The following is a 23,361-nucleotide window of genomic DNA, read 5'->3' as shown; positions in this document are numbered from 1 at the left end:
CCATGATAGCCCAGACTGACGGAGTCCATAAAGAGCTTTCTTTAATAAACATACAGGTGACTTACTTGATTTAATCGCCTTTAACCAATGCTGCGCTGTTTCTTTAACTTTTCCACACAATATTGTTGAAGTTTTTCCCACTGGTTTTGATGAAACAACTTTGTTCAGGAATGGTATAAGATAATCGGGAATTTCCATGAAGACACTCTCTTCGAGCTCTCCATTTAGGTATGCTGTAATGACATCCATCTGATGGATCTCCAAATCCATTTTTGCTGCCAGTGCCGCAAGTAGTCTTATAGATGTTGAACGAGCGACTGGAGAAAACGTATCATGAAAGTCTTCACCTGGTCGTTGTGCAAAACCCTTCGCTACTAATCGTACTTTCTGTTTTCCGTCATCTTTAGTTCGAAGCACGAATCTATTCCCAATAACTCTTCGTGATTTCGGTCTTTCGACCACTTCCCATGTTTTATTCTTTAGTTGTGCCACCATTTCGTCTTCTAGCGCTTTTGACCAGGAATTTGTTTCATCGCTTTCAAGTGCCTCCAAAATCGTTACTGGAGTTTGATATGTAGTGAGAAACGCCATTTCACAATCTTCAAAAACGTTGTTGTCAGGTTCATCATCTGAATGGTTTTTATCAGCAATTTTTCTTACTGAACTTGTATTTTCGTCTTCGTTGGATGATTCTTCACCATTCCGATTTGACGTGTAATATTCTTTTCGAGGCCTACCGCGTGAATTTGTGCGAATAAGTCTCGGACGACCTCTTCTACGAATGGAGTTTTCTTCTCGCGTATCAGTATTTTCTACAATTTTCGGATTAACCGACGGTTTCTGATTTTCAGAATTTTCGAACGCAATATCGATATAATCATTTGTTTGGCAGTCGTTTTCATTGTTAATATAAATGTTTTCGTATTTATTATGATAGATATTTTTGTTTACGAACACGACATCACGGCTTATTGTTATATTTCGTTTTGTAGGTGACCACAGCCGATAGGCTTTCGCTTCGTTTGAATATCCAACAAACATGTAAGGTTCTGACTTAGAATCGAATTTATCTCTAGTCTTATCCTTTTTTAGGACATATGCTTTAGATCCAAATACTTGAAAATGTACAATAGTTGGCATTTTACCAGTCCACAACTTGTGCGGTACTACACCGTTCAATGCTTTTGTAGGACACCTATTCCGAATATAGCACGCTGTATTTATGGCCTCTGCCCAAAAATTTGGCGGAACTTCAGCTTGTTTCATCATGCAACGGGCCATTTCAACTAGAATTCTGTTTTTACGTTCAGCAATACCATTTTGCTCCGGCGTATATGGAGCAGTTAAGCGTCTTTGTATACCAAATTTCCTCAAGAATAAATTAAATTCAGAATTAACGTATTCTCTACCATTGTCTGATTGTAAAGCCTTAATTCGTTTACCCGTAAATGTTTCTACTGCTCTTTTGTATTGCTTAAATACATTTAATACATCGGATTTTTGTTTTATAAAATATACATGACAATAGCGTGATTTGTCATCAATAAATGTTACGAAATATTTTGCATCCGAATTTGATGCTGTTCTCATTGGTCCGCACACATCACTATGCACGATCTCTAATAAATCACTTGTTCTAGTTTCTTTACTCTTAGGAAATGATTTTTGTGTTTGTTTTTCACTAATACAAATTTCGCAAGTCGGAAGTTTTTGTTTAGGATTCAATTTTAATCCGTGTACTAGGTTATTACTAGCCAATTTTTTAAGATCGTTTTCATTTATGTGGCCCATTTTCTGGTGCCACTTTTCAATGTCACATTTTTCTTCAGCAACTTGTGCAAAATGATTTTTATTTTCAACAATAAAAAGATTTCCACATCTTTTCGCTCGAGTTATAACCTTCTGATATTTGTCCAATACGATTGCATCTGAAGGGCGAAAATGCACTTCATATCCGCTGTCCACTATTTTTGATACAGAAAGTAGACTTGTACGCAAGTCCTCGACATATAGAACTTCTTTAAGATCAATGTTATTATCACGACCGTATACGTCTACAGTTATTTTCATTTTACCGACGCCGTTTATATTTGTTGTGTTGTCGTTTGCTAAGTTAAGCACTTTATTCGATTTTTGAAAGTCTGTAAAATATTCACGGTTTGCACTTAAATGGGCAGTACATCCACTATCTAGGCACCAATAATTTTCTTTTATTGAGCTAATAAATGCATCTTCAACATGATAGCTAAAATTATTGTTTACAGATTTTTTCGAATTTTTCAATTGCGTGTTATTTTCAGCTTTTGCTTTATTTTTACATTCACGTGCAAAATGTCCGATTTTGCCACAATTAAAACATTGTTTGTTTCGTTTAGAATCACTGTATCGTTTGTTTTGTTTTGCGTTTCGGCTTTTATTTCGATTTATGTATAGAGAGTTTTCATCACTATGTCTGTCTTCTTTTGTCCTTTGCGATTCAGCTTCTTCTAATATTTTCACTCGAAGTATGTCTGGCTTTGGCAGCTCGTCGCGCGTTTCTAACGCGCACCGGAAAGTATTAAAAGAGTCGGGTAGGCTATATAGGAGCAGTATGGCCAGAAGCTCATCCCCGATGGTGACGTCAATTTCCTTTAATTTTGCCACGGCTTCAAAAAAATCGTTGAGGTGCTCTCTAACCTTTTCACCCTCCTTCATGCGCGAAAGTGCAACCTTTTTCAGCAACGTCGCCTTGCGCGCAGGCCCTTTTGATGAATATGTGGCTTGTAGTTTCATCCACATTTCGTTTGAATTTGTGCATTCTGCAATTAATCTTAATTCTGATGCACTTACTGATAACATTATATCAGCACACGCTTTCTGATCAAAGCTGATCCATTTTGCAGCCGCTTCGCCCGTTGGACACGACGCAGTACCTTCGACATATGACCATAAATCGTTTTTTATGAGAATAGCTTTCATTTGTAATTTCCATGTATCGTAGTTTTCCGCGTTAAGCGGTTCAACTCGAATCACCGTTCCCGACATTTTTATACACGTATTAAATCTACTTTTTATGTGCACGTGCTTTTTACTTCGCAGTGGAAGCGTGCTGGGCCCATAACCTATTATATATTTTTAGCAAAAGTGAAACACGGTCCGATGTATTTTTAACATGTTCTTTACTTCGCTTTATTAACTATACTAAAAATGAATAATGAATAATAATTACAAAAGGAATATAGAATAATGACAGGCCAGAGTTGCCAGGCAATTAATATTTAAAAAAGTACTTTACATAACAACAGCTTTGTTAAAATTTTATAAGATGTTTAATAAATAAATAATAAAAAAATTTGAAAACTTTTGACCAAAAATACTAAATAAGTGCAATAAAAAAATAAATAAATATTTATATAAGTACAGTGCAAAAAATCCCTAGCAACTTCCAATTTACTTCACCTCAATTCACTCGAACTCACACACGTCCATGATCTGAAAACAAACTTTTGTATTTAGTCTTGTAGTTTGGTGGAAAATTATAATATTATATAATTGATCGAACATATATCATATAAAAAACTCCATAAAAATATTTTTAGAAATTTAAGTACAATTGAAACTTAATTTTATTATTTGTTTCATTTCTTCTTTGGTTGCATTTACGGTACAATTTTTATCAAATCTAGGTTGCGTTAAGTTCGATAACATGTACAGCTGTTTAAAAATAATTATCGAAATGTAAAAACAATTCAATTAACTTTAAAATTGCACATACTTATTTTAATATTATTTCAGAATTATTATTACATTATAAATTAAACTTAATTCTTGAAGATTTTATTTATGAAATTTAAGTATGTAATATAAAATATAACCATTATTATCAACATTTATCTATTGCTTATTTAAAAATATGGGATAATTTACTCTAAATCCGAATAAAAAAGCATATTAATCAATAAATAAGCATTTTTAATGATTAAAGTTTTATTGAATTGGAAAATAAAATAAACATTGCGAGGAAAGATGATATACCCCTCATATATCAAGTCAAATACAGAACCTTTCAATAAAGATGACGTAGCCACAGTGTTTGCTACATCTTCAGTAATGGGAAACAATATCTACAAGTAAGTATTTGGATTTGCGTGCCCTGCTTCCAGAAAGTATTTCAAATTCATGGCCTCGCTGTGTTAAACAATTTAAACTAGGGTTCCCATAAATTTAGATCAAAACTATATACATATATATCATATATGTATAAGCTACAAAATCATCACAACAACAAAACAGTGGCATAAAATTGGACGGAGTGATAACATATTGCCATTGCAGTAGTTTACTTATACATCCCAACTATTCTCGAAATAAAGTAATGAAATAACACTACTTAGTTCTATATAGCTGAAACAAACGAAATACAATATAGTCCATATTATGTTCTACTATCAAAAAGCTAGTCAAGATATTATCTAAGAAATGTTATTTGTTTTTCTGTAAAAACAAGTACATCGACGATGTAAGACAAATATATATCTTGCCTGCTTATCAAACTAATTTAGAGAGAACTTTATTTTTGAAATAATTAAATATATTTTGCATATACATTAAATCAACTTCGTACATTTATTACAAATAGAAACATTAAAATTTACATTATTTGTAAATAGTGACCATATACATATATTAATCGTGACCTCAAATAATATCTTCCGATGCATTGAATTTAACCGAATTCTAAATAATCTACAATTAGCTTTGATTTTTATAATATTTTTCAAGCTGTTGTAAATAAAAGATATAGGAAGTTTGTCAGCTGTCGAATATCATATAGTTTATATATAGTTTTGATGATGAAACTTATCGACCTATCTGTCTCCTCACCTATTTTTCTGTCTATTTGAATGTTTTTTACCTAATATATTGTCACGGAATATATAACTAGTTCATAAGAAACTGTTGTATTTTGAAATACAAAAAAGGACACTGGTTTACTGTTGCCCAAATAATTAGAGATCGTATAGTTCTTCCCATATGAAAAGTGCAACCTTGTCCATTTTAATACTTATCTGTCTGCTTGTTTGTAGAACATATTTTAGAGAAGTGTTCCCTGGGAATTTATAGTGTAAGAGAGTGTTTAAAGTTAGAATACAAAACGGAAGTAGTTTATACTTAGCAGTTGCCTAGTTTAAAGATATCAGATATTCTATAGCCCAAATATGTTTTTGTCAGCATATAATGTGAATTGGCTTTTAGATATATTAAATAAAATCAAGAATTCTGAGAATCAATAAAAAATCCGGTATACTTTGCAGTTTCCAAACTTATGAGAGATCTGTCAGCTTACCTGCCTAGTTGTCGTTTACTTGTCGGATATAATATAAGAAAAGCGTTCCCTGGGATTTCGTAAAAAACTGTACTAAATTATATTAGATTAAGACGTTTACGATCCAGGTACATATAATCCCTAGGTATAGGAAGAATAATATTCTTTACAAATTTGCTCTGCTTTATAAACTTAATTATCTTTAAGTACTTACTGATTAACAATATTTTATACCTTTTTTTTTGGGAGAAACTTCAGCAAGAGAGGTTATATGACTGTAAATATTATCTGACCTAGTGTCAAGTCATGTTAATGCCCTTATAAACACTTATGTTAATTGATTGCAAAACCAGATTTTTATTTACTTTTTCAATGGACTTTTTAGTTGAATTATTCCCGGAATTTTTTTTTAAAAATAGATATTGCTATACTGAAAATCTATATATTTTTTTTAAATATAACTTTTCTTTGTCTTTTTTTTTTATCTTAATCCGTCATATTTTGATTGATAATAAGGTTAATTAACAAAAAATGATGCTAATAATTTGAAATTAATTTTAATTATATTCTTCGTAGTCGTATTGTGAATCCCCGTTTTAAAACGTAAACATTAAAAAATTAAAATAAAAAAATCATCAAAATTCTGATCGAACTGAGTACAGCAGGTAAATAAATTTTAATTAACGAATTGAGAAAATCAGTAACTCAGAAATTCGTTTGAGAAGAATCGCAAATGAAGTTTCCTATTGTATGATATTTAATCTCAAGTTATGCCATTTTGGCAACTTAAGTGTTTTAGCCAGAATTTTTATTTCAAACATCTTAAAAACTTGCATTACAAAATTCGCCAAATCATTTAGTATTGATATTTTTTTGAAACTACAAAAAAAGATAAATACTCTTGCATTCCATGGTACCATTTCGAATATCAATAAATTGATTTCATTTATTCTCTGATCGTCGTCAATACCTGATCCGACTATTTGCAAAGATATTTTTATTATATAGCATATGGTTTTTGGATGGAATATTAGATAAAGTTTAATTGAAAAAATTTATAAATCGGTACCGATTTCTAGATTTTAAAATTTTTGAATCTAAATTAAGAGATATTTATTGATTAATTAAATATTTATACTAATATAGATATTTATTGATTTAATCTAGTAATGATGACCTTACATGTGGAATTGTAAATTGTTCTGTTGCTCTCCTTTTAATTAAAGTTCTAAAGACCTTTATAGTTCCTGTTTAAAATAGATTAGTTGATATCGAATTTGGAAAAAGTAAAATTATAACCACAAATAATTTCCGCCAAGTATCTCTTTTTATGCGGACCAGCAAAAAAGTGGTTTTCCAAATGAAATAAGTACAGGTCAATATCTCTTTTTATATTATTCACTAAAAAGAAATTGATTAAACCAGTAATCTGTTTAAAATTTTTGCATATTTTCCTCTACCAGGGTATTAGGGATGGTTCGCAAATAGTATTATGATATATTACTTTAAGCATACTGTTAGTAGAACCAGCTTTGTATATTCTCTTTTGGTTACACTCATATCTGTATATTTATTGTGGTAGAATAAATATATATTATCATTATATATTAAATTTAACACCATATAACAAATACAGCATTACAAAAAGCTTTAAAGTGACGTGGATTCAATTTTGGTCTTAGTATTCTGATTAGTTGGTTGCGATCACAGGTCGTCAGATATCTTTCTACTTTCCAAGATAAGCGATTATTCACTATTTTTTTACCACAACCCTCGCAAACTACCTAAAGAGATAGGTACTATATCTTTCATGTTGATATTTTGTCCCTACCAACGAACAGTCCGATATACATTCTATAAATCTCTTACTTCTGGAAGCCAAAGCTCAGTAGTCACAGAGAATAGACTTAGACTTTTGGAAAGACAGTTGTTATGTAAAATTAAATATGTCGGAGATATAAGCAATGAATTTTTATGGAAAAATGGTTACTTTCCAATTATACTAAAATTTTACACAGTTTATTTTTTTTAGTAAAATGAATCGATCTGTACTAAAAATTTAGTACATGTATTTATTTTTAAAATTTTTATATACTCGTATAACATGAATAACATTAATTATTCTATATTATAGATGAAATCCCCGCCATAATTACTGATGTATGTAGCTCAACATTGCGTGCAAACTAGTACGCATTTGAACCCCTAGACCGTCCCGCATCCAAAATTTCTAATTGGCTTGGGTTAGTTAAACTTGAAAACAAAAGAATTTGTTTGTTTTGGTTATCTTTCCTCTTCCTCATATTTCGTTTCATTTTAGCTCTCTATTTTAATTTCTTTTTTTCTTTCACTATAAATTAAGTCGATACTTAATATTCAAGTAGAAAAAAAATAATCTTGTGACTTGGGTAGTCCATATGCAAAGACTTGGGTGAGTATGTATGTTTCTTCTTGACGTAACGCGTCTTTAAATTTTTTATTGAATAATTTTATCAATTCTCTTCAAATGAGTCAATATACGCGATTTTTTTATTTATTCAACCGAAGCCAAAGTCAAATTTTTATTTTGACTGAAGCGAAAGTAATCAGTCGCCGCCAGAGCAGTTCGAATTTGAACTTAAACCAAGCAGTAGTCTTAGCCTTAAAAGCGGGAAATTTCACACTTGATTGTTTAATTGACTAATATTCTCGGTTTACGATATGCAAATAAATATAAAATTTGTTATTCTAATTTTATTTATGTTTTTTTGTGAAGTGAATTTACAGTTTAATTTCTTCAATAATAACGGCTTCAATAACGGTTTTCGAGCACTAGATCCAAGCCGCATACAATTTCCTACAGAATTTAACAGACCATTTCCTACAGAGTTTAATAGGCCACCAGTGCCACCTTGGGCATTTGGATTCGGTAATCGTTTTCCGCCTCATCCACAGCCTTGGTTGCGACCACATCGCCCACATAAAGAACGATATCGTGATTTTGCAATAGTCTTTCGTGACCTTGACAATAAAACCCGTTCAGATAAAGAATTCGAACAGGATATGAATGATGACTTCAATGGCAGATCTGTGGTAGCACCCGGACAATATCCTCACATGGTAATTATCAACGTAATTAATATTAATGAAAAGTAATTAGTGTCCAATTAATTTTTAAATGAAGTCACTGTACTTAAAATTGTGAACCGGTTTTTGAGTACCCACAGTTCATTCATTTATATTGAATTTGTTGTCTTTTTGTTTTTACGATAAATTTGACCTATTGGTGTAGTTTTTCAAGTAATCGCTTTGGCTTGAAATTTTGTTTTTCTATAAAATTTTTAAGTGACATTATTAATAATAAAAATATAGTTTTATTAAAAAATAATATTTTTTAAAAATTGATTTTATCGAACCATAAGTATATCTGCTTTAAAAATAATTACTGTGAGATTAATAGCAAATACCTAGTAATATTATTTCGTAGAGGACTATAATAAAGGACTATTATATGAAATCACATCCTAGAATTTATTTCGAAAAACAAGAAAATCCAATGTGTGGTGTAATTTATCCATTTATGTTAACACACAAAGTCTTGAAAGTGTATGGACCTTGTTTTTAACTTAGTCACCTTTTCCTTTCAATTTTTGCAATTGATTTCAAATGTTAATCTATGGATCAACGGTCCATAGGTGTTTACTTGAAATCTATCTAAATTTTACAGTGGAATTTTATTTTAATAAGATTTTAAATCGCCACAACTAAGAGCTGTCATAATGTAGAATCTAAAGATAACTTACACGGTTTTAGGAAGAATTAAGTTTGAAGACTCACGATAATTATATACCAAGTTAGTTTTGGAAAGGACAATGGTGCACTATAATAATGGTATAACAATGGTGCACTACAGCGCATATATTCTTCTATGACTGGAGGGAGTCAAAAATCTAACAATACCCCTAGTTGCTAGATACCAAACTATGTTCAGCTAAAGACTGAATAAAGGTATTACATTTGCTTTCTGGAAATCTCACTGCACGAGTACTTAAATAGAATATGTAGTAGTCTTACTCACATAATCTGTGTGATTTAATGATATTTTACTGAAACATGTTTACTTAATAATCCAATGAGATCTATTTAAACTGAGAATTCCTGAATTTGCTCTTTTTATTTTTAACCCAAAGCCTTTTTAAATAGTTAATATATAATATTTTAACACTGTGATAATTAACTCAAGATTATTCCATTCAATTTCTATTCTTACTTCAATTTATTGAGCAAATCTGGATTAGATAAATCTGTTAATTCATGAAGGCAGTACAGTATATCACAGAACTAAATCCTCTAACTTAATAATAGTACTAATAATATTCTTTGCAGGCGGCACTTGGATTTCGTTCGAATAATTTTGGAGTTGAATTCAAGTGTGGAGGTAGTCTAATAAGCGAAATGTTTGTTTTAACTGCTGCGCATTGTTGTAATTTGAATGGGTAATCATTTTTTATTCAATACTATATATAATTTGTTCTAAAAATATTAATAAAAAAAATATTTCAGTCAAGTACCAACTGTCGTGAAATTAGGTGACATCAATCTTAAGGAACGTGAATTCGATAATGAACCCCAACGTCGTAGAATTGTCGATATAATCTTACATCCATTTTATAACTCTTCATATTATTATAATGATATTGCTCTTCTACAACTTAGTCGACCTATTGAGTAAGTATTAATTTCCATCCTTTGAGTTAATATTAAGAAAATTTGATTTCTCCAAGATTTTTGTAAATAATTGAAATTAGTTTAACAATTTAGATACACGCACTTCGTGCGTCCTATTCGATTATGGGCTGGTGAAAATATACCATACGATAAGGTGTTCACAATGGGTTATGGTTCGACAAGTTTTGCTCAGGCACCTACAAATATTCTAACAGAATTAAATTTAACAATTGTCGCTCTGAATGAATGCAATCGGACAATGCCACCGGATACTGGAGCACCTTTTGGCATAGTTGAAAGTCAAGTTTGTGCTAAGGATTTTGAAAGAAATCGTGATACATGTCAAGTTAGTTATAGTATATGTTTATAAAATTATGAAACATGCTATATGTATATTAATATATCCTCAGGGTGATTCTGGTGGTCCATTACAATTGAACTTGGAGCGAAGAAGAAGACCTGGTCGTTTTCGTTATTATTTGGTTGGTATAACGTCATATGGCGCCTTTTGCCGTAGTCAATATCCTGGGATTTATACAAGAGTATCATTTTATATTGATTGGATAGCTTCAATTGTTTGGCCAGGTTATTTTGAAAATTTCAAATGAATTATATTATTAATTAAATCAAATAAAAATAAAATTAGTAGAAAGTTTTTTAGTTTATTTTAATATTGCATATTACAGAATTTGAATGGAAATCTCTTTAAAATAGAATATATCTTTAATTTCAAGAATTTGTATTAAAGAGTTTGAATGGAAGTTTCTTTCAAATAAAATATTGATTGATTGATTATATTGATTGCTTGATCAGAATTCTTTTAAAAATTTTAAATGAATTATTATTATTTCTTTATTGTATGAATAATTATTATTTATTTATTAATTAAAATAGTTTAAAATATTTTAAAATGTTTTAAGAAAATTCAAATACAGACTTCAAATATAGTTCAAATGCAGAGATCATAGTAATTTTGTATATGAAATGGATCAAAGTCTACTCTAAAGGTAGAAAATAAAAATGTCATTATCACTTTAACATAAAATATTCTCATTAAAGGTATATTAAGTTAATTTTTATAAATGTTTTATAAATAAAACAAGGACATTTTCTTACAAATATGGAAGTTAATTTACCTAAACATAAATAATATTATAAGTAAGGTTCCCAGAATCATTCATAAATTTAAATCTCTAACGCTAATGAGATTGCATCTATTTCGTTAATATATTTGTGTCTTTATTTGAAGTACATTTTGAATAATCTTTCTAGTTTTTACCTGAGCCTGCTCTGTCCACTTTTCAGGTATGAAATTTAAAAAAAGTAGATAATTTATTTGAAAGGATTTCTCGACAACTTAGTCTAATTTTTGTCGAGTTAAAGAGCACAATGAAGTTTTTACCGGTGTCTATAATATTCGCGTTTATTTTTATACCTCAAGTGTACTGTGCATTATTTTCTAGATATTTATACAGTGATACATTGAAATGCAAAACACGAAATTTAAAATTGTCATTAAGAAATATACTTAATACTCCTGATATAAATCAACAGAATTTAAATGTTGTTATAAAATCATCTGAGGATTTTATGAGAATTGTTAAAGAAAAAATTAAAAACTATAAACCTTATCCATATAAAGTATATAAACCCTACACTCCATTTATTAAAAATGAAAATCATGAACCCTGTGATAATAATAATGAAATAGAACAAAGCAAAACGTCTACTATAAATCCGAAAGATATTGATAAAAAAGTTAGTACAACGGAAATAAATATAGTTGTAACTACACCAGAAACTTTTACAACAACAACAAAGAGCTACGATTTGAATATGAGCACATCCACAGTTCAATCTACATCGAACAAATATGATATTGAATCCACAACTGATATTGAAAATATGTTTAGTACTTCCACTACTAATTATGACTTAAACGAAACTACTACCGAAAGTAAAATTGATATTACAACAACGTCGGATAATTGGAAATATTATACTACAGATTACAGTTCAACATCATCACCAGAATTAACAAAAACGGAAAGTAGCAGTGAACAATCAATTTCTACAGAATTACCAGAAATTACAACTGAAGCTGCCTTGCATGAGAACTATGAAACTACAACCAATAATGATGTAACAACTGAATCATACTTAAATTATAACAGCACTCAAGATAGTACTTCATCATCACTTATGGAAACAACAACATGGTCATCAAACGGAATAGCTACGTCATCATCATTACCTGAAACGACTGAAAACTGTATAACAGAAAATATATCATCAGAAACAGCAACCACAGAAACTATAACAACAGATTTCGCTAGTAATGCTGATATGACATATAGTACAACTGATGAATCATACATTACAGAAGCAACTAGTGGAACCGAATTCACAACTACCGGGTCTTCAGATGAACTTTTAACGCCAACAGAAACCATTATTACGTTTTCCACAACAGAAATGAATCAACTTACAACTGCTGCAGAAACTACAACAACGAGGCCTACAACAATAGATTATACCACCGCAGATATTAATAATTTCAATGACACAACAACAGAACTTACAAGTGAAACTACAGAATCTACACTAAGTCAAATTTATACAACAAATACTTATTTCTCAGAAACTACAACATATGCAACTAGTACTGAAAAATATACTGACTTTCCGCAGTCATTAAACACACAAGACTATTTCACTGAAGATCCATCATTAAGAACTACAACAAGCTTTGATAAAATTAGTGAAATTACTGAAGACGTTTATAACGAATCAAGCGTATTCCCTACCCAAACTTCGTCTACTATCATTTTTGAGACGACAAGTGATAATGAAAACTGGTTATTTACTGAACCTACAACAGTTTATTTGGATTTATTGAGTACATCTACGGTATATGAACAGTATGAACCAACTACAACATTTTATTCTACAACAGAAGTTAACTTTTCTGATTTATATTATAATAATACCACAACTTTTGATAGTAGTACAACTGAATCCCTTATAGAAGCAACATCTGAATTTTTCGACACTACTCAAAATACTTCAACTAAATATGATGACCATGATGGAAGTACAGAATCATTATTAACAACTGAACCGCTTCCAGAGACAACATCTATATCTTATGATACTAATCAAGATACTTTCACGGAATCTAAAGATCTTGATGAGAGTACAGAAGCATATTCCACAACAGAATCGAATTACTCTGATTTATACTACAATAATACTACAGCTATTGATAAGATTTCAACCGTACCACTAATAGAGACAACATCCGTATCCTATGAAACAAATCAAGGTTCTTCCACGGAAACTGAAAACCATGATAGAAGTACAGAAACATATTCCACAACAGAATCGAATTATTCTGATTTATATTTCAATAATACTACAGCTATTGATAACATTTCCACTGAATCATTTATAGAGACAACATCCGTATCCTATGAAACAAATCAAGGTTCTTCCACGGAAACTGAAAACCATGATAGAAGTACAAAAACATATTCCACAACAGAATCGAATTATTCTGATTTATACTACAATAATACTACAGCTATTGATAACATTTCCACTGAATCACTTATAGAGACAACATCCGTATCCTATGAAACAGATCAAGGTTCTTCCACGGAATCTGAAAACCATGATGGGAGTACCGAAACATATTCCACAACAGAATCGAATTACTCTGATTTATACTACAATAATACTACAGCTATTGATAACATTTCCACTGAACCACTAATAGAGACAACATCTGAACCGCACGAAACTAATCAAGGTTCTTCCACGAAATCTGGAGACTTTGTTGGAAGTACTGACTCATATTCAACAACAGAAACGAATTACTCTGATTTTTACTATGATAATACTACAGCTATTAATAACATTTCCACTGAACCACTAATAGAGACAACATCTGTATCCTATGAAACAGATCAAGGTTCTTCCACGGAATCTGAAAACCATGATGGGAGTACCGAAACATATTCCACAACAGAATCGAATTACTCTGATTTATACTACAATAATACTACAGCTATTGATAACATTTCCACTGAACCACTAATAGAGACAACATCTGAACCGCACGAAACTAATCAAGGTTCTTCCACGGAATCTGGAGACTTTGTTGGAAGTACAGACTCATATTCAACAACAGAAACGAATTACTCTGATTTTTACTATGATAATACTACAGCTATTAATAACATTTCCACTGAACCACTAATAGAGACAACATCCGTATCCTACGAAACAAATCAAGGTTCTTCCACGGAATCTGGAGACTTTGTTGGAAGTACAGACTTATATTCAACAACAGAAACAAATTACTCTGATTTATACTTCAATAATACTACAACTATTGATAACATTTCCACTGAACCACTTATAGAGACAACATCCGTATCCTACGAAACAAATCAAGGTTCTTCCACGGAATCTGGAGACTTTGTTGGAAGTACTGACTCATATTCAACAACAGAATCGAATTATTCTGATTTATACTTCAATAATACTACAGCTATTGATAATATTTCCACTGAACCACTAATAGAGACAACATCCGTATCCTACGAAACAAATCAAGGTTCTTCCACGGAATGTGGAGACTTTGTTGGAAGTACAGACTCATATTCAACAACAGAAACGAATTACTCTGATTTATACTACAATAATACTACAACTATTGATGACATTTCCACTGAACCACTTACAGAGACAACATCCGTATCCTACGAAACAAATCAAGGTTCTTCCACGGAATCTGGAGACTTTGTTGGAAGTACAGAATCATATTCAACAACAGAAACGAATTACTCTGATTTATACTTCAATAATACTACAACTATTGATAACATTTCCAAAGAACCACTAATAGAGACAACATCTGAACCCCAAGAAACTAATCAAGGTTCTTTCATGGAATCAGAAAACCGTGATGGAAGTATAGACTCATATTCAACAACAGAAACGAATTACTCTGATTTTTACTATGATAATACTACATCTATTGATAATATTTCCACAGAATCACATGTAGAGACAACATCTGCATCCTACGAAACAAATCAAGGTTCTTCCACGGAATCTGAAGACTTTGTTGGAAGTGTAGACTCATATTCAACAACAGAAACGAATTACTCTGATTTTTACTATGATAATACTACATCTATTGATAATATTTCCACTGAACCACATGTAGAGACAACATCTGTATCTAATGACATTAATGAAGACACTTCCATGATATCTGAAGATCTTAATGAAAGTACGGAATCATTGTCGACAACAGAAACGAATTACAGTGAATTATACTATAATAATACGACAACTGTTGATAGCACTTCACCTGAAACGCTTTTGGGGACAATATCTAAATCTTCCTACACTAATCAAGATCCTTTCACTGAATCGGAAGTTTATGATGGAAGTACAGAATCATATTCAACAACCATAGTGCCCAAATCTGATGAATCTAAACTTAATTTTACCAATATTGATATAAGAAATAACTTATCTATGGATCAAGAAGTTGTTGTTGAAAATGCAACGACACAACCGTCAAAAGACCCCAAAATAACTCCAAAAAAAATCACGTATGATACAGATGTCATGCCTACATTTGGAGAATATTACTAATAAATATATAAAAGAATATCAGTTTAATTCATTTATTAGTGTAATTAAGTGTTAAGATGTATTATGTGTTATATATCAACAAGCTAATACGTATTTCGTATTAACGAAATTTTATATATAAAATATTGTTTAATATAATCAATAAACTTAGAATTCTATATTGTATTTTTATATTAATATTTTTCAGCACAAAGTGAATTTTCTATGTAAGTTATTAATTATCCTAATATTATTGTATTATAAAAATATATATGATATAATAAGCCATAATAAAATTATAAATAATGTTATGATAAGCTAATTACCTGAAGTATTGTTTAATAATATGAGGCTTTAATATAAAATATAAAGTTAAAATATTTTAATATCTTTAATTGAATTTAGGCAGCCAAGAATAACAGTTTTGGAATTTCTTCTTAAAACTGGATTTTTTGATAGATCCCTTCTGATACGAAACGTGAGGCTTACATCTAACCGAAGATATTAAAGAGTTTTTTATACACAATTTTAAACTGTGACACTACAACATATTCTACTCACATCAGTTCATATAATCAATTAAATGGAAAACATTAAGTTAAATTGCATCTAAATGGTTATATCAGTATATTAAGAATAATATCAAATTATTACCACAATTGAAAATAATAACTATAATACCATAATAACATAAAATTATTTCAGTTAGGTATCAGTGATAGAATTGGTGTAATAAAGGGCTTCAGTCAATCCAATGCCTCACATATAATAATTTTGCGAGTTATCATATTATCAACAATGGATAGTGAAGGTATCAATATAGAATTTTGAGGGCTTGAGCGCCTATAAGTCCACGCAAGCGGCAAGCGAAACGGATTAATAAAGCCTAAATGTACATATTAATGAAAATTACGATTCATCCACGATAAAAAAAGCTACTAATAGGTTCATTTTACACTTAAATAAAGATGGACATTCAGCGATAAAATTTTGTATTATACTTCTTATATCGTATTTTGTCGAACATAAATACGCACATTTATATATTTTTAATAATAAAACAGAAATTAATAACTGATCCTTAAAAGAATTTATAAATTTGGCGCGAAATAACGGAGCATTAGATTAAGCAAGTAACGACTTAGACATTTTATTTACCATGATTTGAAATTTCTCACCATTTTGTTTCTTAAGATCGACATAGTCTAAACTGGACAAGAAACGCACCAGTCAGCTGATTCCATTAAAGCGTAACCTACTCAGCACTGATATTGCAGTGCTGAGTAACAAATAAAGTGGGTATAATGTGTCACATATTCAAAACAAAATTAAATAAAAAAGGAAATCTCGAAAAATATGTTGCAAGTTTATTAAAATGGTTTTAAAAAGTCACACATATGGATGCATTTTTGAAATTCTGGTTCTGGAATTACGCCATTAACAGACTTATCATTATCAATGGTAATGGAAAAATCATCGCACGAATACAATCGACGAGTACTAAGGGATGATGACGAAAGTAACAAAGGGTCAATAATGAAGGTTGATAGAAGCAGATAGAGAAAACAGAAAGTTTTTTCTACCAAAAGAAAAGGCATCTCAAGCGCGATTCTAGGAAATACTAACAGTAGAAAATAAATATAGATAAAGAACAATCGAAAAGGTCACTAAGGCTAATGAATATTACAAATATTTCATTTTGTAATATAGCCAAGAATGAAATCAATCGATTGGGTGATTGATTCTGGTGCTTCCTGTCACGTCGCAAGTAATTATAGAGCTTTTTGCTAGAATCAATGAAGAAAATACGGATTTTATTGTTGCTAATGTTGAAAAATCAAAAGGTATATGTAAAATTGGTATGATCAGTAATCTACATCGTATTTTTAGACATAAATAAAGAATATGCTTAAATAGAATTGTTAATTTGTCTTACGTTAAAATCCACTCATTATTTTCCACTCAAATTTTTTGGAAATAGGTAATGGATGTCAAGGCCGGCGTAAATAAGACAACACAGCAAATTAGATGATATTTGTCGGTTATGATCAAAATTTGAAAGCAAACAGATGTTTTGATCTACAATGGTAAACAGTTACTATTAGGCGTGAACTCCTTTCATTGATCCAGACCCCTTCTGCGGGGGTAACTACATCTACCCGAACATTGGAGAGCCCAAACAGGAATGCGACAGTCAAAAAGATTTATTGATCCTGAATACATCAAAGTTGATGCTATCATCAACCTTAGCAGAAACGATATCAAAATCTACACTGAACTTCTTACAGGACACTGTAGACTTAATTACCACATGAAGATTATAGGTGTGGTAGAAAGTGACTCCTGTCGACTCTGTCATGAGGAGAAGGAAACATCATAACATGTTCTATGCAACTGCACAGCGGTGGCAAGACGTAGACTCGATTACCTTCGAAGTGGGATACTAGTCCCAAGTGAAAAAGGTAAAATTAAGCCCACAGCAATTACAAGATTTATAAATAGTCTAAAATTGTCCTAGTTGGGCCATTAGGCGCACAATAGATCTTTTAGGTCGGGGTGCACAAATAGCCTATTTTAAATAATAAATTAGGCGTGATGTGAGATTTGTTGATAATAGTAAAATATTGCAAGAAAACTACACCAGTCACAGTAGAATTAAATGGTGGATATGACAAATGTGCATACAACTGCAGAAGAGCAGTGCACTTAGAGACTGTTGATGGCGAATCAGAAATAGAATACGATCTGTTATAAACTCATAATTACACCGCCATAGTACCAGAAAGGGTATCACAACTATTTACAAAAGGTAAATTACCCTATAGATTAATTCAGGAGAGTAAAGAGAAAATTGTCGAACCCAAAAATTTGAGGGAAACTTTATCTAGCACAGAAATGTTTTAATAGATTACGCCAATGAAAGTCCGTATAGTCTGTGTATAAACAATGGTTATCAGTGGTATCATACTATCATACTGAGCACAAGAAGGCTTTGTGCACAAGGAACCCATTCCAACCTAACCTGACTTGTAATTTTATTTCATAAATGTTTGTCTTAAATCCTTATTTCAAATGTTAACCTTTTATATTAAATGACAAATAAAATTATTAAAAAGAAAAATATGAATAAATTATTTATTATGTTTAATTTTAATAAATTTATTTTATTTCAAAATAATTGTGCATCAAAACTTATAATAGTATTTTTAAAACAGATCACCAAATTTTGCATTTTTCTTTTTTCTTATTCATTTTACTACCCAGTGGACACTCATAAACCTTAGAGAAATCTTCCATATTACTTAGTGTACCCAAAACTCTATATTTGTCCATAGGGTGTTCATCGATAAGTTCTTTCCAATAGTGTTCTTCTTTATACGACGCACAATACAATTGTGCAAACCCTACAAAGAACAGTTGTTCTGGTGATAAATTTAGACCAGGCATGTCTTCATCTTTAAATGTTGTCATCAGATCACCTTCCTTATTCAATTCCTTCATATATTTGCGGTACGAATTAAGTGCGGCACGAAGTCCACCATTATCTGCTATATTTTCATCTTTGGTTAGATATCCGTTAATTGTGCGATTTATTTCTGGTATCAAGTAGTCATTAAAATGTTGTTCATAACAATCTGTTCGATTATTGAATACATCTTCAGTTTCCTCCGTCCACCAATATCGTTGGTCACCATTGCTATCGAACAGTGCGCCGACTGTGTCAAAACCGTGTGTAAACTCATGACCCACAAGATAACCTAATGTACCGAATTTCAAAGAATTCGGCCAGGATTTATGATAAACTGGCGGATGTAAGATACCAGCCATTATATATATGGAGTTGTCGATATGATAGTAAAAAGCATTGACTTGCATTCCTATTAAAGCTTCAAGAGGCTTTGTTTCATTATGAATAAGTTCATTATGTAGACCAAGATATCGGTTCATAAATGTTCTAAATTTCTTTAAGTTTATATTGTTTTGCTCGTAGCTATCTGGATCAAAAGTTAGGTTATTTATTTCGCGAATGAGACGTTCAGACATAATCGGATCATCGAAATTTCCAATTCGTGATTGTATTGTGGATTCTTTTAATAAAGCTTCAGTGCGTGTTTTTTTATCCAACCATTCTGCTTGTTCTATTTGTTGGCGTACACTTTTCTGTATCTCCTGAACCAATGTGGTAACTTCAGTTTTTATTCGCTCATTAAAATATTTCTGAAAATTAATACTCGTGATTTTCATTATCTGTTATAGGATTATTTTATAACATGGTAAAACCAGTGTCACTTACCTTTAAATAAAGCTTATCGATCAAAAATCGAAAAGTGTACTGTGTATCCATGAGACAGTACTCCATTTGGAATTCCTTCTTTTTAAGTTTAGCGTCCATTCCGTATAAAAATTTGAGTGCTAAATAATTCGCTACAGCTTCTTTGTGTTCATTACAGACGGTGTTCAACTTATTATAAAGAGAAGAAAAATGATAGTAGTTTGTAACGGATTCATTGAATTTTTGACCCATCCAAGCTATATCAATGTAATCTCGCCAAAATGGTTCTATATCTACTTTTGCATACTCTTCAAATTCATCCATTGCTTTTAATATTCCTCGCCAAAAATCAAAGATTTCATCTACGATTTGTGATATCTTCCCCTCTTCTACTCCATATACATTTAAGTAATGTCGAATACTCTTTTCATTACTTATATAACTTTGCGTCTTATTTGAAGCTATATTATCACTGTCAACTATATAATCAAAACCTAAATCTGGTAATTCAATAGTAGGTGTAAATGGATACAATTTAGGAATATCTTCCTTAATTAATCCACTGACATCGTAGTTGGTAAGATGAGCACTCATATTAAACCAACTAAAGTTGTCTGATTGCCATGTTTCATCAATAGCTGGAAAACCCCCAATCGATTTGATAACATCAATATATACTTGCGACATTGTTGTTGGGTATAAATCTGCTGATAAGCACGACTGATAAAACTGCTGGGCTAGCTTAAACTCATTAGCATATTCGTCTGTTAAGTTTTCAACAGAATCATTTAATATCTTTTCTACGGCATCGTTTACTTTATACTTAATATCTCTACCATTGCTTCGTTTGTGTTCGGTGTACCGTTCTTCAATAACATTTTTCCAATTTCCGCAAGCATACTCATAAAAATCATCACACGGATTTACACTTTCATTCATAAATGTTTTCATTAACTTTGCATATTCAATTCGGTACTGTAAATCTGTATTTTCTGGCACATTTTTAGACACGTCATTCTCGATTACGTTGTTTGATCTCACAAAATTAATTGAGTCCGTCGGTTTCGAGATAACCCACATTACCTGGACTAACAGCAGTAATACAAGCACAAGTGACTTCATCACTGAATACACTTTTACTTTCTAATGTGATAAATTATTGATTTCACGGCTTTGCGAATGATATTTTTGATACTAAAGTAATCTAGACACAGAGCAACGTAGATTATGGAGTCATCTAACACAATTAAGAGTCAAATTCTAACTAATTGAACTCAAATCAAAATCAGCTTTCACGAACCTTATGCTTTCACTTTGAAGATCTTGAACGAGTACTTATCTGTGCAAACGGAAGTCCATCAGAGATCATTATGTTCATTATCTTTGCAAGTATCAGCTTCTATTTAGGTGTTGTGTCTACAAATTGGCACAAATATTTTATGGATGAGTCAATCAATTCATCCACTTATCAGTTTACTAAACCAGAATTATGTAGAACTGAACTTGACTTGTGCTAAAACTAAGCACAAGTTAATTAAAAAGATTAATTTCGAGTTGTTGAGCATAATATCGAAAATGTAGAATTGTCTCCGGAGAGCAAGATAGTTTTGTGTTTAAGTTTTTCTGCATAGGAATAAAATATTGTTATCAAGTAAAGCCCGAAATCAGATTTCAACTGTGGATTTTATTAAAACTTTTTCTGCTTATATTCATTTTCTTAAAGTCTTAATGGCGTTAAGCAAATAAAATCCTTGCTTGTCATAACTTTCTAAACATTTTATACTCCTATACATCAAAATATGTACAGACTTGTTATGTACAAATTTTAGCTTTAGCTTTAATTCTGCTGAGTCATTTTAGTGCAAGTCATATTTTGTAGAAGAATTTCAAGTTTCACATGATAATGCACTTAATCTTTCATAATCTAACTCGGACGGGGTTTAACCCATTAAGTAACAGCCGGGACCATAGCACATTTTTCTCTCTTCGATAGTACAAACATTTTTATATGTGTTTTGCAAATATGATATTTAGTTATTTTAATGGTAAAGTAAGGACCATTGTAAGTTGTATAAAAGACGTGTAAGTATAAAATTCAATGTTTTATGCTTTTCAAATAATTATTAATCAAAAATATATTTAAATTATTACATATGTATTATATTATGGAAAAATAAATAAGTTTACTTGCGTCATTGTCTACGATCGAGGTAATATTTTTTATTTTCATAGAAAATTTTAAAGCAATTTTCTAAATGATCACTTAAATGGCACTTTTCATATATAAAAACTGTAGCTTTTGGTATACGAACAATACAGTGGTGACGATTTTGAGTTTTTATGGGATCGTGCATACCGGTTACACGTGGTTAATTTCCATCTTCTGCTGCACTGTGACTTTCCTAAACACTGTACCCATAATGGCCACCACCCCTTTTTGTTTTTATTCCTGATACGGTAGTTAGCAACTCCATTATCATATAAATCGGCGCCGCCCATGTGTCGGTAGTAGCTGTTGATAACTTGAGGCTGCGGGACACCAATCTTTTTTTTCTCTCGCTGCCGACTCTACTATCCAAAAACTACAAATTGCTCAAAGTCAGGCTCTCCGAAGGCTCTTCAAAGTACCATGGTACATCCACACGAATGACATGCTAAGAGACCTTAGAATACATCCGGTCAAAGGGACAGAGCCCTGAAGCTATATGCGAAAACCGACTGACTAGGTAGGACACTTAGCACTATTTAATCTCAGAGTAATCACTAACCGTACGGGACGGTACGCAAATCTTAGATCAATCATTGAATAATAACGAATATTATGAGGAATACTCAAATTAGTCAGTAAGACGGGTGAGACTCTGCAGAGTCCTCCCAGCTATCATAGAGTAAAAGTGCCCAGATGCACTAACTCGAAAAAGGCTTAACATAATAATAATAATAATTAATAAACAATATTGATTAATGAAGTTGTTTCTATTTCACGAAATTCATTTATATATTTTAAAATTTATTTAAATTAAAAAATGTTTATATCATATAATATGTATTAAAATATTTCAAGGATCTCTCTTTTTTTTAGCTAAAGCTTATTTACTACTTTTTAATTTATTTATATACCTCAAAAAGTATCCGGATTTTGTTGTTTGTTAACTACTCCTTAAGTAATATACCTTTCTCAAATATTTTTTTTTGTTATGTTGGTACACCCTTTCTTGACATATGGTACAAATTTGAGCGCCATCTGTCAATTAGTTTGTTTACAGCAGTTGTTAATGTGAGATTACCTCAAGTGCATTTAGCGATTTTTACTATGGAAAATTCAGTTGAACAACGAGTTTGTTTGAAATTTTGTGTTTTGAACGAAATTTCATGTGTTGAAGCATTGAAAATGGTGCAGAAAGCTTACGGGGACTCTTTTATG

General features: G+C 31.1%; 3 protein-coding genes across 3 annotated transcripts; 2 read left to right on the top strand and 1 right to left on the bottom strand.

The window, feature by feature from the left end:
* The first annotated feature begins 7,927 nt into the window (after positions 1-7,927).
* Positions 7,928-10,644, top strand: LOC119682173 (serine protease snake-like). The gene is made up of 5 exons (XM_038095536.1): positions 7,928-8,404; positions 9,671-9,780; positions 9,848-10,012; positions 10,106-10,358; positions 10,423-10,644. The coding sequence occupies exons 1-5, from the start codon at positions 8,006-8,008 to the stop codon at positions 10,618-10,620; spliced, it is 1,125 nt and encodes a 374-aa protein (XP_037951464.1). The 5' UTR covers positions 7,928-8,005; the 3' UTR covers positions 10,621-10,644.
* Positions 10,645-10,991: 347 nt separating this feature from the next.
* LOC119676085 (flocculation protein FLO11-like) lies at positions 10,992-15,685 on the top strand. Its single transcript, XM_038087313.1, has 2 exons — positions 10,992-11,019; positions 11,655-15,685. The coding sequence occupies exons 1-2, from the start codon at positions 10,992-10,994 to the stop codon at positions 15,683-15,685; spliced, it is 4,059 nt and encodes a 1,352-aa protein (XP_037943241.1).
* Positions 15,686-18,739: 3,054 nt separating this feature from the next.
* On the bottom strand, positions 18,740-21,017 carry LOC119676084 (neprilysin-4-like). Its single transcript, XM_038087312.1, has 3 exons — positions 19,959-21,017; positions 18,925-19,882; positions 18,740-18,744 (listed from the first exon to the last, which is right to left on the bottom strand). Exons 1-3 carry the CDS (start codon positions 21,015-21,017, stop codon positions 18,740-18,742), a joined length of 2,022 nt encoding a protein of 673 aa, XP_037943240.1.
* Positions 21,018-23,361: the final 2,344 nt, after the last annotated feature.

Source organism: Teleopsis dalmanni, chromosome 2 (genome assembly GCF_002237135.1).
Source record: "Teleopsis dalmanni isolate 2A chromosome 2, ASM223713v2, whole genome shotgun sequence".
NCBI classification, from domain to species: domain Eukaryota; kingdom Metazoa; phylum Arthropoda; class Insecta; order Diptera; family Diopsidae; genus Teleopsis; species Teleopsis dalmanni.
Note: the sequence above shows the minus strand (reverse complement) of the source record. Positions and strands in the feature narration are given on the sequence as shown.

What these genes read in the sequence shown, in the direction of transcription:
- LOC119682173 (XM_038095536.1), top strand. Translation starts at nt 8,006, where the DNA reads ATGCAAATAAATATAAAATTTGTTATTCTAATTTTATTTATGTTTTTT. An exon ending in CATTGTTGTAATTTGAATGG is followed by an intron (nt 9,781 to 9,847) that starts GTAATCATTTTT and finishes AAAATATTTCAG; the next exon opens with TCAAGTACCAACTGTCGTGA. An exon ending in CAACTTAGTCGACCTATTGA is followed by an intron (nt 10,013 to 10,105) that starts GTAAGTATTAAT and finishes TTAACAATTTAG; the next exon opens with ATACACGCACTTCGTGCGTC.
- LOC119676085 (XM_038087313.1), top strand. Translation starts at nt 10,992, where the DNA reads ATGAAATGGATCAAAGTCTACTCTAAAG. An exon ending in GATCAAAGTCTACTCTAAAG is followed by an intron (nt 11,020 to 11,654) that starts GTAGAAAATAAA and finishes ATCCATATAAAG; the next exon opens with TATATAAACCCTACACTCCA.
- LOC119676084 (XM_038087312.1), bottom strand. Translation starts at nt 21,017, where the DNA reads ATGTGGGTTATCTCGAAACCGACGGACTCAATTAATTTTGTGAGATCA. An exon ending in TCGATAAGCTTTATTTAAAG is followed by an intron (nt 19,883 to 19,958) that starts GTAAGTGACACT and finishes ATTAATTTTCAG; the next exon opens with AAATATTTTAATGAGCGAAT.